Source organism: Talaromyces stipitatus, genomic scaffold, assembly GCF_000003125.1.
Source record: "Talaromyces stipitatus ATCC 10500 scf_1105507295515 genomic scaffold, whole genome shotgun sequence".
Classification (NCBI taxonomy): Eukaryota; Fungi; Ascomycota; class Eurotiomycetes; order Eurotiales; family Trichocomaceae; genus Talaromyces; species Talaromyces stipitatus.
In genome coordinates, this window is record NW_002990118.1 from 3,006,935 (window position 1) to 3,024,675 (window position 17,741).

The 17,741-nt window shown below is 46.8% G+C and overlaps 6 protein-coding genes across 6 annotated transcripts, besides 6 other annotated features; 4 read left to right on the top strand and 2 right to left on the bottom strand.

Annotated features, from left to right (window-relative positions):
* Positions 1-293: 293 nt before the first annotated feature.
* TSTA_051590 (C6 transcription factor, putative) lies at positions 294-2,225 on the bottom strand (the record flags this gene model as incomplete). The annotated part of the gene is made up of 5 exons (XM_002485630.1): positions 294-510; positions 575-1,168; positions 1,231-1,305; positions 1,365-2,009; positions 2,074-2,225. 5 exons carry the CDS (start codon positions 2,223-2,225, stop codon positions 294-296), a joined length of 1,683 nt encoding a protein of 560 aa, XP_002485675.1.
* A 436-nt stretch (positions 2,226-2,661) lies between these two features.
* On the top strand, positions 2,662-4,053 carry TSTA_051600 (uncharacterized protein; the record flags this gene model as incomplete). Its single annotated transcript, XM_002485631.1, has 2 exons — positions 2,662-3,981; positions 4,036-4,053. The coding sequence occupies 2 exons, from the start codon at positions 2,662-2,664 to the stop codon at positions 4,051-4,053; spliced, it is 1,338 nt and encodes a 445-aa protein (XP_002485676.1).
* Positions 4,054-4,347: 294 nt separating this feature from the next.
* Positions 4,348-4,436: a sequence feature (C-rich).
* A 1,171-nt stretch (positions 4,437-5,607) lies between these two features.
* Positions 5,608-5,636: a microsatellite.
* Positions 5,637-7,624: 1,988 nt separating this feature from the next.
* Positions 7,625-7,650: a microsatellite.
* Positions 7,651-8,130: 480 nt separating this feature from the next.
* Positions 8,131-9,765, bottom strand: TSTA_051610 (uncharacterized protein; the record flags this gene model as incomplete). The annotated part of the gene is made up of 4 exons (XM_002485632.1): positions 8,131-8,466; positions 8,539-8,604; positions 8,655-9,070; positions 9,447-9,765. 4 exons carry the CDS (start codon positions 9,763-9,765, stop codon positions 8,131-8,133), a joined length of 1,137 nt encoding a protein of 378 aa, XP_002485677.1.
* Positions 8,251-8,604: a mobile genetic element.
* Positions 8,652-9,146: a mobile genetic element.
* Positions 9,346-9,765: a mobile genetic element.
* A 983-nt stretch (positions 9,766-10,748) lies between these two features.
* Positions 10,749-12,992, top strand: TSTA_051620 (MFS alpha-glucoside transporter, putative; the record flags this gene model as incomplete). Its single annotated transcript, XM_002485633.1, has 8 exons — positions 10,749-10,789; positions 10,863-11,170; positions 11,239-11,362; positions 11,417-11,458; positions 11,515-11,555; positions 11,632-12,356; positions 12,439-12,543; positions 12,603-12,992. The coding sequence occupies 8 exons, from the start codon at positions 10,749-10,751 to the stop codon at positions 12,759-12,761; spliced, it is 1,545 nt and encodes a 514-aa protein (XP_002485678.1). The 3' UTR covers positions 12,762-12,992.
* A 118-nt stretch (positions 12,993-13,110) lies between these two features.
* Positions 13,111-13,525, top strand: TSTA_051630 (uncharacterized protein; the record flags this gene model as incomplete). The annotated part of the gene is made up of 2 exons (XM_002485634.1): positions 13,111-13,387; positions 13,506-13,525. The coding sequence occupies 2 exons, from the start codon at positions 13,111-13,113 to the stop codon at positions 13,523-13,525; spliced, it is 297 nt and encodes a 98-aa protein (XP_002485679.1).
* Positions 13,526-15,549: 2,024 nt separating this feature from the next.
* On the top strand, positions 15,550-17,673 carry TSTA_051640 (uncharacterized protein; the record flags this gene model as incomplete). The annotated part of the gene is made up of 5 exons (XM_002485635.1): positions 15,550-15,722; positions 15,784-16,086; positions 16,160-16,531; positions 16,748-17,338; positions 17,401-17,673. 5 exons carry the CDS (start codon positions 15,550-15,552, stop codon positions 17,597-17,599), a joined length of 1,638 nt encoding a protein of 545 aa, XP_002485680.1. The 3' UTR covers positions 17,600-17,673.
* Between the last annotated feature and the right edge of the window lie 68 nt (positions 17,674-17,741).

The window sequence follows — 17,741 nt, forward strand, 5'->3', positions numbered from 1 at the left end:
CTAGTCCGAACAGGGTTAGGCTCTGATAGGAGCGTACAATCTGGGTGAGGAATAATTGACTCTGTTGTACACGTCTCCTCCCAATTCTCTAGCGAACATCTTGATCCTCTTTATATACAAAACATAGTGGCAAAATATCACGGATTTATGGAATAAATGACAATCCTGACTCCAAAATGTAGGCCTGTAGGTAGTCTTTCCAAGCCTGGGTTCGGCGCTCGTATTCTCACGGATATGTTGTTTTTCCGAGGATTCACGGATTAGCGTATCAAATATCCAACAATTGTCAGTGATCACGTGACCTCACAATCATATTCTTTACAATTCTTATAGTCTAGGAGCCGTTGACTCAACGTCTGTTGCATGATTGTCAAGGAGGGACTATTGATTTCTGAACCCCAGCCTGCTGTAGTAACCGAGAAAAGACACTCGTGAAGTAGGTCAGGACTGGTATTGGTCAGACAAGAATTTTCTGTGGCTTTTAAAACCACCATGGTGGTAATGAATATGCTGTTTTCTGAGTAAGTATCTGATGTGAGGCGAGCCGCAGCACGATGGCTAGTCTGAGGCTTACCTCAGAAAAAGTGTCCATTTGTGAATTAGACAGTTGTGGAACGCAAATGTGATGCTAGGCATCAGTTGGATGTAAGAGTCAAAGAATCGCTGGCAGTGGCTGAGCAGCTGGCCTTCGACTACACCATCCTGCATTGCCTGGTAGACAGCCGGCCAGTATATGGACAACTTGCAGCAGTAATACTGTACACGGAGGAAGTTCGATAGTGACCCAATGCGATTTGCGCAATGTTGACTAGAGTCTCTGGGGAACCGAATGCTATCCGGCAGATAATCATACCATTCGTCTAATTGGCGTTCCAATTCTATGGCAACTCCTGGCGCATACGCTGATTGACCTGTTGGACCCAGCGTCACTGCGGAGTTACACCGGTGCAGCATTCGCCGCATCGCTATCTCGGCTAGAAAGAATGACTGGGCCTGGTCTGGCCTGGTGCTGCGAGCTGAATTTGCGCTCGCTGGGGAATGACTACCTGGACTGGTGGACAGTTCTTCGGAAGGGAATTGCCATGTATGAAGACAGTTCGGAAGTGGAACATAGTTATCGAGATCCCAGATGACGCTCTTGGCAACATCGAGCTGGACGCTCAGTTCGCTATGAGACCATCATTAGCATCGGGGAGTTTCCCGACTGGTTATCCTTTGCAAACGACTTGCCTTTCCAGTAACAGAACCGCCCAGTACGATCGGTAGGTCAATTCCAGCATTTCAGGGTCCGTGCCTTGTAGACCACTTGATGACAATAAGCATGGTGATTATGAATCCGCGTAATTGTTGCAGTAGTCGCCTACCTTTTAAAGAGGTTCTGAATCTTAAAGGACGCCACTAGGCAGTAGTCATGAGCCTGACAGGGTTTGAGAAGGCAAGCGTAATAAATGCTCAAAAAGATCAGGCATTGGACAGTAACTAGAGAGCATTCCGCAACAACCAGCGGCAATGATGAGAGAGCAGTTGCGAAGAACGGGTTCTCCCGGTCGGATGTGGGATCGTGTGCCACCGCACAGCCGACAGCAGCCACTAGAAGAACTAAACATGCCCGGGATGATGGCTTGAGAGGCTCAGACAGAACCCGGAAGTATTCCTCTGTGAAGTTTGATGCGAGAATGGGATAATAGGCATGAATGCGCTCCGAAAAAGCAGCCAATGCAGTCACGGTCTGCTGGTGGGAAACGAAGAAAAATCGCGCGTCGGAGCTGTTCGTTGAGCCCATGAGGAAGTTGATTCTCTCAAGCCGGATGAGGTTTTGGGGGAAATCAGGCTCGAGATCCAACACGACCATAATAGACCTGGTTGCGAGCAGTCGAAATGGAGAATCTTCATGGGAGCTGAGCGCGGCCGCATCTTCTTGATCTTCCTGCACCGGTTTCGGTTGCTTTGTGAGCAGACTAGTAATGTAGTCCAGGCGCTGGTTCACGATGGCTAATTCCGATTCGATCCTAGGATGACACGCAGCGGGTGTCTCAATAATCGAATCATGTTTTAGGAAGGGGGTATACGTACTTGTTTGCAGGGCTGGAGGGAAGCTCCTTATAGAAGCAATCCAGTCCGCGCACTTGGCAGGGATTGCACGAGGGTCTCAGACCGTCGCATTTAGTCCTTTTCGACCGGCAAGTATCGCAGGCGAGAATCAATCTCTTCCGGGCCTTGACCATATTGACAGGCGGCATTGAAACATCAATCGATAGTTTCCTTTAGTTGGCAGAGTTGCGGAGTAGTATCAGAAGACCGCGCGGGGCTGCACGGGTACTCCGTACATAGCATTTATAAGTCAGCCCCCGCAAGATCGGTGGGGAAAGTCATCGCGGAAACTTCGGACGACTTAACCAGGGCGGAGTGTTCTCACGATTCCGCGGACACTGCCTTGGTATTCAACAAATGTGGTTCCTTGGGTGACCTCCACACAAAACTTGAGAATCATAATAACCTTTGCTGAGGGTGAAGGATCTTTTAGTCTGTGCTTGCGATTGAGAAAAATATAAGAAATGTCCAGCGAAGCGTTCACTTTCTTTCCAATTTTACCACCGAACCAAAAAAAACAAGCGACACCCCTTCATCGTATCTCAACATCGCTCTGTGTGCCATCCAACTATGAATTCCCCTTCTGGAAACCACCTCCTTGCGGATATTACCACACGCAGAATTTCCCGTAGCGCCCGGGTCTCTAGCTGGGATCAGAGCGGGCTGAACGAAGATGCCTTTGTGGTCCTGCCCGGTGAAACGATGTTGCTCGCTGATCTGGAGGGCCCTGGTGCCATCACGCATCTGTGGTTTGTCCAGACGTGCAGACAGATTCTGGGACCCGGGTTAATCCCCTATTCGAAGTCCGGGGTGGCCATGATGGAGATTCATAACGCCCTCGGCCTCAATTACGAAGTCAACGACCCTGACTACTATCGTAAAGTGCTCATCAAAATGTACTGGGACGATTCCGAAACTCCTAATGTGCTCGCGCCGATCGGTGATTTCTTCTGTCTGGGCCACTCCATGGCTGCGAATTTCCAGTCGCTGCCATTCACTGTATCCGTAAAGCCCTCAGAGGAGAAGAAATTTGGCGGGGCAGCCGCCTTCAACTGCTACCTGACAATGCCATTCAACAAGCGTGCTCGCATCGAGATCGAGAACCAGAACGATGAGGCCTACATTCAGTACTTCTACATTGATTACGAGCTGTATGCCAAGCCCCTTCCTAAGGACACGCTGTACTTTCACGCCCATTGGCGTCGGGAGAACCCAACCAACGGATGGGCCCCGTCTGGTATTCAGACAAATAGTCTGGAGACGCAGGTCAAGAATCTGGACGGCAAAGATAACTATATCATTCTGGAAACCGAGGGCGCTGGTCACTACATCGGCTGTAACCACTCAGTCCTCCACTTTCAGGGGACTTGGTGGGGCGAAGGGGATGATATGATCTTCATTGATGATGACACATGGCCGCCCAGCATGCATGGCACGGGAGGGGAGGATTACTTCTCCCAAGGCTGGGGTATGCAAAAGAATGCCTACCCATTTTGCGGCACCATCATCCACGAGGAAGACGTGCCTAATTACCAGGTTAGCTATCGCTGGCATCTGGCCGATCCGGTCCGATTTAGCAAGAAGATCAAAGTCACTTTGGAATCTGGTCATGCCAACCACCTTCGCGACGACTGGTCCACCACTGCCTACTGGTACCAAACATTGCCGGGTCCCAAGCTAGAAATCCTACCCGTGGCGAGTCGTCTCCCCCGGAAGCCCGAGATTATTCCTCCCGCCCCGGATTTGTCTGAGCTGGAGATTTCCAAGCTGAGTTTGGAAAAGATAGAGAAGTTGGCACAGCATAGGGAGAGGTATGATATGTTCGTTAAGGACCGGAAAGAATGGTTGGAGCGACGGGCGAAGGACTCGAGAGAACGAGCGATGAACAATGTGCAAATCTGCAAGGATATTCGTCAACGATTTATAGAGAGTCTCGAGGAGTAGATCAAGGCCGTCAGCTAAAGGCCTGGCGAGGTAACCTGGGAGAAGTAATTTAGCTTGTGGTTGTAGCACATTATCACAAGAGTGCAACTCCTCGCCCAAGGTCTTAGCTTCTGATCTCCTCAAGGACATCATCCAGTATTCTAGCAGTAGAATTTGCCAGCACTGGAATGTATTTTTTTCGAGAAATGTTAGTTTTGGGCGATTCTAGCAGTAGAAATTTTGGCCCTCACCAGCAGAAAGCCCTCGCTATTCTTAGCGATGACATAGCTGCTGTAGCTTAACGCCACTTCAACGCCTTCATCAGTGGCATCACTCCTACTCTCTCCCCCACTAACCATCCCCAGCCCCTAATCCTGTCCCTGTCCCCCTTCCCCCTTAACCCCCTCCCTCACCTCCCCCTCTGGTCTTGCTCAGTCCTCATACACAACAGTCACCAAGCCTCACCCGGTCAAGTCAGCTACTGATGCACATCAAACAAAACCACCAAATAAAAAGCTCACACCTGATGCCAAACAATCTCTCCCTGATCACTGCCTCTTCGTGCGCCTGTGAGGGCTCATTCAACAGTCATATTGGAAGCTAAGTACAAGAAAACCAAACATGGAGAAAGAAAGAAAAAGCTAGGAACATGAGGCTATCTGCAAACAAGATGTATTGTGTCGTGACCACGTGACGGAATCATGAACCCTCCTACGTTACCCTAGCAAGTGACTACGCAACCGGACTTTGCGAATAACCTCATTGATGACCGTCACAGCGCCTCCTAGTTGACCACGCTGCCAAGAAGATGGACTCTTACGCCATCTTCTCCAGCCTCCGATTCCAACTAGGTACTAGCAGCAATGCCCTGAAAAAAGTACAAGCTATAAAGACCGGGTTTGCTCTCTGTCCTGCATGTAACGGAGCTAGGAAATCAGGGTAAAACGTATGTCATAGGAAACTAACAAGACGTGAGCTGGGAACTAGAAACTATCTACAGGAGAGCAGGCCCGTATTTATGCCTGAGCATGCCTCCAAAATCCTCTCAGAGTCTCCCGACAAAGCCTGCAACAAAGGCTCATGGATGAAGCTATTCTTAGGGATATCCTTAGTGTTGTGAAACCTCGCTTCCTTTACCCGCTCCTGCATCCGTGTGCAAGAATAGTTGTCTAAGGCAGTCTCTGACGGTAAAACTACAACACCGAGTCAGATCCACGACACTCTCCTTAGCACCTAAGCTAAGAAATCATCACTAAATTTATTATGTCTGTTGGTTTATAGGGAAGGAACACGAAGACCAATCCCCAAACCGTGGTCTTACGAAGAGGCTTGCTCTGCACGAAGGGAGCACTAATATGGAGTCAAAAATGGGTTCAAATTCGTTATCCCGAGGAAGACTCCGAGGGGTGAAAATAAACTATCTAAATACTATGAGGCTCAAAACCTTACGCCAAACAAGGCCCGGATCATGCCGTCAAACCGTTTGCTGAGTCTCCCCCATTGAGCTTAATTCGACGTTGCTCTCCGTCAAATCTCCATGGGGTGTCATGCCAACAATCGCCATTGGGATTCACCGCGGTTCCAACAATGTCCCTTTTCTTTTCTTTATTTTTCTTTTCTTTCATCTTAAGTTCTATCTGTGAGGGCCCAATCAATATGTCACGGATCTGACTCAGAGGTCTGCCTTAGGCAGCGGCACCACCAAGCAAGCAGAGGCGGTGAGGGTTTACGACACCAAGGACACCTCTGAGGACCTTTGTTCTATGAGTTTCACGCCTTGGGAATAGCTTCACCAAAGGCTTTGTTGATGGGTTTGTTGTATTCTTTTGTTTATGTCGGAACGTGAATATCAAACCTAGCGCGTTTCGGCACTGGATATCAGTTAGTCCAACGCGGCACGTGCGTGCCGCGTTTATATGTAGCTAGCTATCCCCCGTCCCCCTTACTCCTGGGGGGTGTGACGGCTGCAAGAATCGCTGTCGTGTGAGCTCGGTCCTTTGTAGTGCCGCTCCGTGGTCTCGTTGAGCCCTAAGCCCTAGCTGGCCGTACAACGGGATATCCCTTTGTTGTTACGACTTCCTATTTAGGCACCGACGAGACGATACGCGCTTACAAAGGGCTGTAGCGAGCTCACACACAGATTCTTCCTTTCTCCTTCTTTTCTGTATGCTTAGTTTCTTGAAGATGAGCTACCCTAGAGTTTAGGCCTGAGCAAATGTCACAGGGGGCAGTCATCAATATCAGGAATTCCATACCATATTGATCAGGCTCGTCAGCTCGTCGGAATAGCTGTTCTACGTGACTAGTGCTAGCGACCTAGACGTAGATAAACCGACAGTTTAAGATCTTTGTACAGATGTAGCAGGCATGGTCCGTCAGGAAGCGTGCCCTAGAGCAGGCCCTACGCAGATATAAATATAGGCTTGCTCCCTTGTAGATTAGTTTCGGCTCTTCAGCTCATGTCTTGTTAGTCTTCTATGCTATACATCTTACTCTATTGACCCAGCTCCATTACACAATATCAAATTGGAATCTATGAACAAGAAAACTAAGCATAAAGGAAGAAGGAAGAAACTATCACCATAGAGCTATCTCAGGGGCTTGATATGTTGTCTATTGGAATCTTCAGGTACTAGTCCGAACGGGGTTAGGCTCTGATAGGAGCGAACAATTTGGGTGAGGAATAATTGAATCTGATTTGCACGTCCTCTCAAATCCCCTCTAGATACACATCCTGATCCTCTTTATATACAAAACGCAGTGGCGAAATATCACGGATTTACGGAATAAATAACAATCCTGACTCCAAAATGTAGTCTGCTTTTTGGCGTTCTTGTTCTCGCGGATATGTTGCTTTTCCGAGGATTCAAATATTAGTAAGTACATCCGGATTAGGATTAGCGTATCAAATATCCAACATTATCGCGTGACCACGTGACCAAGCTTTTTTGTTGGAGCTCGGTTACGCTAGGATGGATACGGAATATAGGCAAATAATAAGAACTTAGAGTTGAGAATTTCTATGTATTGATGCACACTCTCTAATACAAAACTTGTCAGGAATGTTGACCTCTTTTATATGTGAGGTCCTGTACAAACTAGATCATGAGATGACATCCAGTCGAACCTTCTAGATATAGCCATATAGAGCTGATTGGATGTCTATATCTCGTCAGTATGTGAACCTAGTTCTCGAAATTTCTTCATGTTAGTAGTATGATGGATTCCCAATTAGGGATAGCGTATTGCGTTCCAACATTTTTACCCTCGTCCCATAACCCTATTTCAGAACAACGTTCCTCCGGCTCCGTTGCTTCAGGAATATCAAATCGAAGCTGCTTCTGAATAGCGTCCTGCTTAGCCGTCACACTATCAGAGTTGAACGGGCCAGATTCGATGATGGGGAGGAGGCGGACCACTGCAGCTGGCAGCAACATCCAGCCTCCATATATTGAGGCCAACCATCTGACCACGGCAGTTATGTAAAAACGCCAAAGAGTCACTTCTTGTAACTAGCTTTTGACACCCAGGGCTTACCCCCTGGCAGCCTTTGTCCCACTAGGGAATGGGTAGGCAGTGATTAATCACTACCTACGGCCCTTTAACAATGACACACACACACACACACACACACACTTGTCATCTGTTTGCTGAACACTAGAACCATGATTGAATTGCCAACGTAGCCTTGATAACCACTTTCATCAGTGTGGATCTCTATGTACTCGTTCTGGACGTACGCGAATCGGCGTCTACCAGACTACTGCCTGCCACAGTCCAGGGAGGGCCTTTCTTTTTGGAAGAAGATCAGCGAGTGGGATATTCTGAGTGTCTAGTTTGGCTTTCGTATATTCTGTGAACTGGTACCTCAATATAATTACGACTACTTTGCTTAAGTTACATCGTCTCCATCGAGATGTGTAAGTTAGCCAGTAACTATTATGGAGGTGGGAGTCAAAAGTGATAATAATACCAAGAATAATACACAACGCTAGTGTTTTAATGATATATAGCAATACACCAAAATTACTATAAATCGATGTAGATACAAAATATTGAATATACAAACAAGAATTCCCAAGCCGTCCAGCAATCTAGATGCCTTATTTGACATTTTTAAGACTGTTCCAAGCCCTCCCATTCATCCTCTAGATATGCCCGGAATGAGAGCATGCCTTTGCGCCGGCAACGTGAGCGTACGTCACCCTGGGGACGCCCCTCCGGATACTCATTCTTACCTTCCAGACGGATAATTTCTTGTATATGGAAAGGGATCCTCTCAATCCACGCTTGGATACGATGCTGGGGAAGCCTTTCCCATGCTTTTTCCCATACTCCAACTGCTGTCTTTCGGTCACCAGGTGCTCCTCGGAGAGTTGTACGTTTCTTGAGCCAAAACCACGTTGGCTCAATAGCATTCAAATCGGGGGAATTACCAAGCCAAAGCAGGCGCTGCACGTCGTGGAATGAGTAAATCTCTTTTTAGTGGAAATGGGCATGCGCAGGGGCATTATCTTCCATTACAATCGTGTCTAGCCTAGAGCGCTTACATTCCTGTGCAAAAGGAAGCAGCTTTGGCACAAGCACTTCCTATTATATATATTAGCTTTAGAATCACATTTGTATGGGAATTACTAGACCTTTTGATAACGATACCAATCAATGCCACCCTTGCTATTCCGGACTAGCTTTCCATTTTTCGCAGTGAATCTAAATGTTGGCTTCCGGCCAGGACGGGGGCGTAATTGAAGCCTTGAAAAGGCACCATTCAATTCCCATTCTTCTCGAGCTACTTTCTCACGCTCTCGATTGATAACTTCTAACTCTTTCTCTGCTTTTTTTTGCTGCTGCTGCATTCTGCGTTTGATAAATGTGACAGGGACCCTTGGCATCATAGGAAAAGCAACCCAAAACATAAATTCGCAAGCACCCTTGTAACGACGGCGAATAACAGTAGGATCGTAGCATTCAAAAGACCTGCGCCATACGCAATTGGAGCCTCGCCGGTGGCCTAGGACGACAGAGATCTCATCCGTCCATATAATATTCTTAAAATCTTCAAGGGTCCAATGTTGATGCTAAAGAGCAAATGCGAATCTTGCCTGTTTCATCTCTTCTGTCAGACCAGGTTTCCAAGTTGGCTTGTGTGTGTACGGGAATCCCCAGGTGTTGAGTATCAACACCGGAATATTAGCTATTCCGGTTCCCTGGGGATATCCCCTTTACCTGCATGTAACTATCCTTCGCCTCCCTTTTTGGGGATCAGTCATAATATTCGAATAACATCAATATTATCAGGCTCATGGGTTCTTTGGAATAGCCTTACTGCGTAATCCTGTGCTTCGTGTTATCAGGACGTAGCTAAACCAACAGCTTGCATTTACTAAAAGAATTTAATTTTAAAAGACGCAGAACAGAAGATTCAGAAATACCGGCTTCATAAGCGAGATATTCAGCAGACTTCTCACGACCAGCTCGATCCTTAGTAACACTTGCGATAATTGAGGCCTCAATAGCTTCAGTAACCACTTTGGGGCGGCCACTACACTCTTTATTAGCGACGTGCTCATGCTCAATACGAGGATTAACCGTAGGGTCATATCCATGCTCTTTAGCGCGTTGTATAATCTGATAAACGCTCACGCGAGGGATATTAAGTAATGTAGCAACGTCTTGAGGCTTCATTTTTGCAATCATCACCAAGGACACGATTTGGGCGCGGATTTCCACTGAATATTCCTCCCTTGCCATCTTGATCAAAAGAAATGTATGAATCGGCGTAGGAAACAGCGTAGAGCGTATCAGCGGCGATCAAATCCTTAATATTCAATGTTGTTAGTAAACTGACAGAAAAGCGATGTAGAAAAGGAGATATTTGCTATACTCTATACAGATAGCTCCGTATAATAATATCAAATTGGTGGGAATAGCTTCAAATTGGCAAAAGCAAAGAATTGTTGAAAGGCGGGATAAGCTGAAAGTAGGATACTAAAGTTGCCTAGTAATAATTAGGGTAATCTGAGTACCCAACTTTACACGCTAGACCTGCAGCTAGCAGATTAGTGCAAATTAGCGTATTATTTTCACTTCTGACTCCTGCGAAAAGGTAACTATTTTGGGACATGTTGGATTAGCTAAGCTGATCGTCAGCCAATAAGAGCGAGCCACACACTGATCCACCGAATAGGGGATATCTTCCACCTGGACTGTACTTAGAGACAAGAACAAGGACAACAAGGATCAAGGATTCCATACTTTTTGCATACATAATATGATACGTTGAGATATACCACTTGAGATTGTTACGTACAATCCAACAGGATATCCCTGTTATTCTCGCGGAGACCGGCTGGACTCCGCGGGAAAAATTTTAAACTCAGTCCGGAGTCTCCGATCCATGATGCCGAGTTAATTTCCGCCACTCTCTTGGGCGTTCTACCTACCTCGAAGGCCCAACGGTTCGCATCCTCAGCAAACCCGAGCCACCCCGACTTCCCCGGATTTTACTTAGATATATAGGCGGGGTAAATAACACCATGGTAGCTCTGTTTCCTCATCACGTTGACTTGGTAAACACCGGCACTCTACGAGAATCTTCATAGGCAAAGAAATGGAGAGCGCTGCAGAGATTGAGATCAATGGGCAAGCTTCTATCCGCGTCCCAATCTCTCCTTGATGGTGAAATCACTAACATGCAAAAGGGTCGACTACTCAGTGATTGAACCGTCTCGTAGATGGCGCATGCTCCTTTCGCAAAGGCGGTTCTGCTTGTGGTGTAAGTTCTCCTGCAAGCCCTTGTGGAGGTCGCGATTGACAGGAGGCACACCTTTAGGTCTCTGGATTTCTAGCGGGGTTGTCATGCAAGGATTCGATATTGTGGCCGGAGGTCAGCTAGCTGCTTTGCCGGAATTTCAACGACGATTTGGATATTCGCAGCCAGACGGTTCCTTCCTAATTCCTGCTCACTACCTTTCCGCTTGGAGCTCGATCGCTCCTGCATGCGAAATAGTTGCCACCTTTATCTTCGCTCCACTGCTTGAGAGGTTCGGGCGGAAACCAGGAATTTTAGTTGCCTCCATCATTTCCACCGCAGGTGTCATTCTCCAGCAGCTGGCAACTGATTGGCGTGTGCACCTGGCTGGTCGAGGTGTCAATGGTTCGTATGGGTTCTGGGAGCGCTGATTAAGTTAAAATCTACTACTTTTGTTACTGATGCAGGCTTAGGTATCGCGATTGGGATTATGTTCACCATCTCTCCACTATGGATTGGTGAAACTTGTCGACCGGAACTTCGGGGTTTCTTCCTGTGTTTTTTCAATACTAGCATTGTCTTCGGACAGTTTGCAATGTCGGTTTGGTATTTCCCCGTCATATTGAAACTTGTTGCTGATCTTATTCTTAGAGCCGTGGTGGCTAGGGGCAGTAGTCACTTAAGTGGCAAATGGTAAGTTCGAGCATTTGTTCTCATTTTGGTCGAAACATATTGAGTGACCATGGCAGGCAATGGTGGTTACCGATAGTGGCAATGTATTTCTTTCCGGGTAAGGCCCATGATTTTCCTCCTATATTGTTCTAGTATATCACTTTCTTACTTTAATTTCCATTTTGCTCGCTCAGCTATTCTCCTATCTGGTTGGTTCTTCTTTCCCGAGTCTCCGTACTGGCTGGTGCGGCAGAGAAAGAACAGAGAGGCCCTGATATCTCTCCAGACAATATACGGCTTCAAGAATGAGGCATTCTATACAGCAGAAGTTCGCCGAATGGAGTCGGAAAACGAAAGAGAGATTTCCACCCGTGATAGCCGCGCTGAGGGCTCCTACAGGTTTCTCGGCATCGATGTGTCTACTGAAGCTGAATGCTTTAACCGCGCTAATCTCAAGAGGACCCTTACTGCAGTTTTTGCCGCTAGCGGACAGCAGATGATTGGAGCCACCTTCGTTATCGGCTACGCAACATATTTCTTGGAATTGATTGGGATAAAAGATTACTTCGATGCGTCCGTTGCCCTTTATGTGGTGATGTTGCTATCTAGCATGCTAGCCTTTCCTCTGTCCGAAACCGTCGGTCGGCGAACGATGATAGTGAATCCTCAATTTTTTCTGTGCTTCGCACTTTTACTAATTGGTCTTTTGGGTTGCATCCCAAACCCAGAGAAAGCAAGCTGGGGTATTGTTGTCCTCATTTATATCTGGGCGATCATATATCAGCTTTCCATTGGAGCCGTAGGCTTTGTGTTGGCTTCGGAAATTGCTACAGCTCGCCTGCGAAGTACGACTCAAGGCCTCGTCACCATCACCAACGCGTTGTGGGGGCTCATCATGCAGTTTACAGTCCCATACATGGTATGACTGCACGCACTCTCTTAATCCATGTCAAAAGTCTCAAAAGTTTGCGGCACTAACGATGGATTTGTTTACTCAACAGATTAGTACTGATGCAGGCCACCTGGGCGGTAAAGTTGGATTTATCTTCTTCGTGACAGGGTCGATCGCAGCCACTGGGGGATGGTACCTCTATCCTGAGACTAAGGTATGGCGAGACCACTTGAGAAGAAAAACCGTTTGATTATGGCTGACGAAAATGCCCAGGGTATTTCCTTTGAAAAGATGGACGAGCTTTACGCAAGCAAGACCGCTCCTCGACTCTTCAGCCGAGCCGTGGCCGCCGCGCAGGGTGACATAACGCCCCATACATCCAAGGTAGAAGGAGTCTCTGAGCATGTAGAGGTGACCAACTTCTCTTCGTGATGGGAAAGGGTTTCACGTCAGGAGCATATCAGGTATTCTTTGATTTATCTAAATTCTGCCGCATTGGACTATCGTTTCTTGTGTTCTGCTCTCCTTTGAAATGTGGTGCTCTTGCAACAAGGTTTTATGGGTGAAGAACAAGACCCCGTCAGTGAGAGAGAGGAAGGGGGGTTATTTGTACGGTTGATATAGGCATATTTTGGTCGAATTTTCTGTCTCAGCGTAACATAATTGCAATACAATCACTATCGACAATTACGTCGTTCTTTGGCCAAATAGTACCATTTGTAGCGCAGTGATATAAGCGAATAACAGTATAAAAATTTCCTTATACTAATCAAAGAGGGCCATGCCTCATGGAACGTTCATCTTCGTCCCAGAACAAGCGTACTGGTGGTATTTGGCATCTACAGCGATTGGGTTGATCATCTCCTGGTCATTGCATAATGTGATCGCATGGATGAAAAACAAGGCCTTCATGGCACGATGGTTGTCACTCGCCTATATTGGGACCGTGTTCCTAGCCCAACCCTACTGGGGAGTTGAAATTTTCGCCAACTTTGCCTACTTCAACAACATTGATGCCGCTTTCTACGAGAGTTGCGACCATTGGAAGCACTATTTCGGTATGATCACAACGGAGGGGAATATGTTTCTTGTTTCTCTACGTCTAGTCTTATGGGCTAATATATTGGGCTGTCCAGTGACCCCTAGTGGATCTTTACGACATGTAATTTCTTTTAGGTGGTCAAGACGCATTGTAATTTTGATATCATTGATCTCGTTCGTGAATCTTCTCACTTTGGCTTCATGTTGCCATCAATGGGCCTCTCAATTGCATTTCTGATTCTTGATATTTTGAGCGTGACTGGAATGTTGCGGGTAACTACGACCTTGGGAATCAATCCTTTCTGGAAGGTGAGAGATTTCTTTCTTTTGTCACCTAGACAAAACAACATGCTGAAAGGGAGCAAATCACCAGCTGTGTTTTATTTTCAAATGCCTTTGTGACACCGTTATCCTAGACGATTTCAAGACTGTGCTCGATAAACTCAGTTCCCGGCGGATGTTACAACAAGGAATGCACCCCTTAGGTTAGTTCTGTTTCTAACTAGTCTCTAATTACTTTGTTACTTCCTATTCCCTGGGTGTAGGATGAACAAGCTCACTGAACTGATCGGACTCACATCAGACTCCAGAAATCACTTAATGTTTACCGATGAGCGCACGCTTCAAGGCGTCCACCGCAAGATCTCACCATTGAAAAGTGCAGTGAGCATTGCAAATTGTGCATAAGTCAAATATTGTTATCCGGAGAGATCCGCATAGACACGTACAATGAGAGGAAAAGAGATACACTGCAGTATGTAACGATGGAAAACACACTGCCTTGGATATGGATGCTAAACTTGAAAACTGCTGTTCAGCTGTGAAACACTTGCATGCCCGTTAACTATGCGTGTTATTTATTCTTGAGGGGCATTATCTATTCCCACGCTGGCAAAATCTCAAAAATGAGCTTGGAAAAGCGAATATTTCCCTAATTGGGAGGTCACCCTACAGAATGAGAATCTATCCCTGCCAAATATACAGAGTTTTCGCTAAAGTCCGCAGCAGTCGTGTGACGTAGCACTAATTACTTACTCCGGCCAGCCAGAGCTTGTTAGGTACCTCAATATAAGCGTCGATCATCTACTTAGATGTCCTCATTATAAACTGTAACTATATCACGAGATCCCACGCTTTACTTGGGAAATATCCCAATCCTTCCTTAGGATGGTGTTGGTTTACCTTCATTAGATCTTGCGATCTAATGAGGACAGCTAATCCAACAAGCTGACTGAGCCAGTAATACCGAATTCCTAATATTGCGACTAATCCTCCGTACGCTATAGCGCACGGATAAACTATATCCCATTCCCGCGCTGAGATATTTCCACAAGCCACCAATTGTAATATTAGAATTGAGGTTATCTAATGTTGGGCTTTTGACCAACTAGACCAAAAAGCTGCGCGCATACTAGATGATCTAGTATGGATGTAAATAGCTGGCAAAGGTGATTATGTGATGTGAGGTGATATTCCCAACATCTAACCCATCGAGGCGTGCATTTAGCGTTGTCTCGTGACGAGCGAAAGCTCCCATCCCCGTTAATGTGGCCGGTTCACTTGTGAAATTCGGAAGCAAGAAACGAGGTCCTCCATCGGACCATCGTGCTCCGGTAAACAACGCGCCCATGCATCAGAAATTGACAGGACCGGGAAAATAACGGAGCACTAGCGTGTAGATTATCGCGTGGATTCTAACCCATGCAAATGTTCGACTGACAAAGCACGCCATCAGCATCAGACGCACCTCGGGAATCGCGGGGTCTGAATTTCTAGCATCCCTCATTGGTTACAAGACTCCATAAATGAGTTCTGTGGTTGTTGTTACTCCGTACAGCGTCCGTGCTTCTCCATAAGATTCCCTTTCAGATTGATTCCCAGCCGCAATACGGAGAGAATGCACCAGAAACCAGGTTTCCCCGTATTTTAGAAACATTCTGGAAACGAGGTGACCCGCCGCCTCCTTACATGCAATTGGACGGCGAACATTGGCATCGGCCAAGGGTCTAAGCTCGGGATGCCGGCCTTCTCGAGAATCGGCAGTACTTGTCCTTTCCCATGTTGGTCTTTGGGACACCTGGAAAGACCCTACAAAAGATAACGACATCACATTGTACTTACAGTACAGACACTGAACCTTCGTGAAGGAAAAAATTCTGTAGGCGAATGTAAAAAGTCCATGAGTCTTAAGCGTCACTTGCCGCGGAACGGTCAGCGACACCGGAGTCCTCTGGCCTGCAATACGTGTCGAGAAAGACGGACAAAATGTGATGGCCAGCGGCCTAAATGCTCGTTCTGTATGCACCGGAGCAAGGACTGTTTCTACGAAGGAAACCCAGACCCTCCTTCCCTGTGAGTGAAGTACCGCGCCGCACCAAGCCAACACTCGGTCAGTTTCTAATCTAGATTTCAGTTCTGCAATAGAATTATCGAGGATTTGGAAACAGCTGGACCACATCACCCGGCTCATAGAACCCAGAGCTTACGAGCGTGCGTGCTTAATCAAGGAGCAATTGCAGGGCGATCTCTTTGACGACCAGGATCCATTGACCGGGTTCCCGATCATGACCATCAAGAACCAGTCATTCCTGGCGCTTCTCAAGCTAGATCAATCATTACCGGCCCGGCTAGAGCAGATGGAAAGGAGTCGTCAACTATATCACTCTCCTCCGTGCAGTGTCCCAGCTGTGATGATAGATTTTTCTCAGGCATTAGAGTAAGTGGCAAAGCAATCACTGATCTCTTTGGCGGTTGGCCTATAACTAACATCAAGCGTCTTGGGAATGCAGGTTTTTAAACGCGTTTGCTGAACATATCCATATTTGGTATCCGATTCTTGATGCGGATTACATGGATGAATTTCTGCAGGCGATATCAACCCCCTTACAGCCCTCCGTAGATTCTTGCCTAGCTCTCCTCGTTTTAGCTATAGGTACTCTGGCTAGACAAGAGTCGATTGCGCATGCGCAGAAGAAGCTCCCAGAAATCATATACATTCAAGCAGCGGAAGACATGCTCCCTTGCCTTCTGGCAGATAGCAGCACCAGAAGCATACAGTGTTTGCTTTTACTTAGCGTGTACTATCTCTGCCACGCCCAGCCGTGCCGAGCACATGATTTGGTGGCTATAGCCTCACATAAAATTCAAGATAGTCTGATAAAGTGAGCGCCCAGACTTGAAGGCGAAATACGCTCTTGTCTAATATTGATGGCCTATCCTAGTCAACCCAATGATGAGAATGATTTATCGCGGTCATCAATTATTGGAAATTGCTACTGGACTGCCCTTTTGATTGAAAGGTTCTGACCCCTATTCCAACAATTGCTATTAGACAATATGGCGTTAGAAAGATCGAGTTTGGCTGACTGAGTTCAAAGTGAGATCACTGTCCAGCTAAATCTGGTCGACAGTGGTATTTGGAGTATGGATTCAGTTACTACAGTCCCAGTCAGCTACGAGACCTGGATTTGGCACCCATCTCTCCCCCCAGTCAGGGCAACCGGAGATGAAACTGAAAGCATAATACATGAACAAGCTCTGCGTCACCACGACTTGTCGTATTTTATGGCGGAAATTGCGATGCGAAAGATGCTTCAACGTTGCACATCGTCTTTTCAAAGATTGTCCCAAGCCAAATTCTCATATGCGCCCGTAATTGCAGCAGAACTCGAGCGGCAGTTGCAGGAGTGGTACGATCTTCTTCCAGATGAATTGTCTCTCAGGCGTGATAACAGCGTTCCAATCCCTCCAAGTGGTTCAGCGCAAGCGGAATTCCTGCATACGCAATGTTATGCATTCAAGGTTTCAATATATTGGCCAGCGGTCTATCAGGCAATGGTTGCTGGCGAAGCCAGTGATGACCTCCTTCTTCACTGTCGGGGCTTCTTTGATAGTTACATTGAGTTCATCGCAAGTGCGGCTGTTTCTGTCAGCATATGCAAACCCAATATCTGGACATTATATGCAAGGTAAATTGTTCTATCAAAATATCGAAGGGAATTCTTACTGGCTAACCGACCGTCTCATATAGCGTGTTTACAATTTCAATGGCAGCCCTAACAGCATCAGTGGCACCGTGTCTGCTCAGTGCAGTCTCCTCTAGAGTACTGCAGAGTTTGGAAAAAGCAGTTCAGCTTTTCGGAAGCGTGACAGAAGTAAGTCCCTCACTGGCCATAATGGGGACCATTTTGAAGGAGAGAACTTTCCATCAGGCATCGCCTCCTAGTTAGGCCTGTATGAAGTCACTTGTACATTGTTCGTAGGAAGTCCACTATATTATTCAACGTTATCAGAAATAATTGTTCATGTTTGGTGTCATCTCACTCCTTATTATCAACGACCGCTCAGTGAGACCGGTTAACTCGGTAGCAT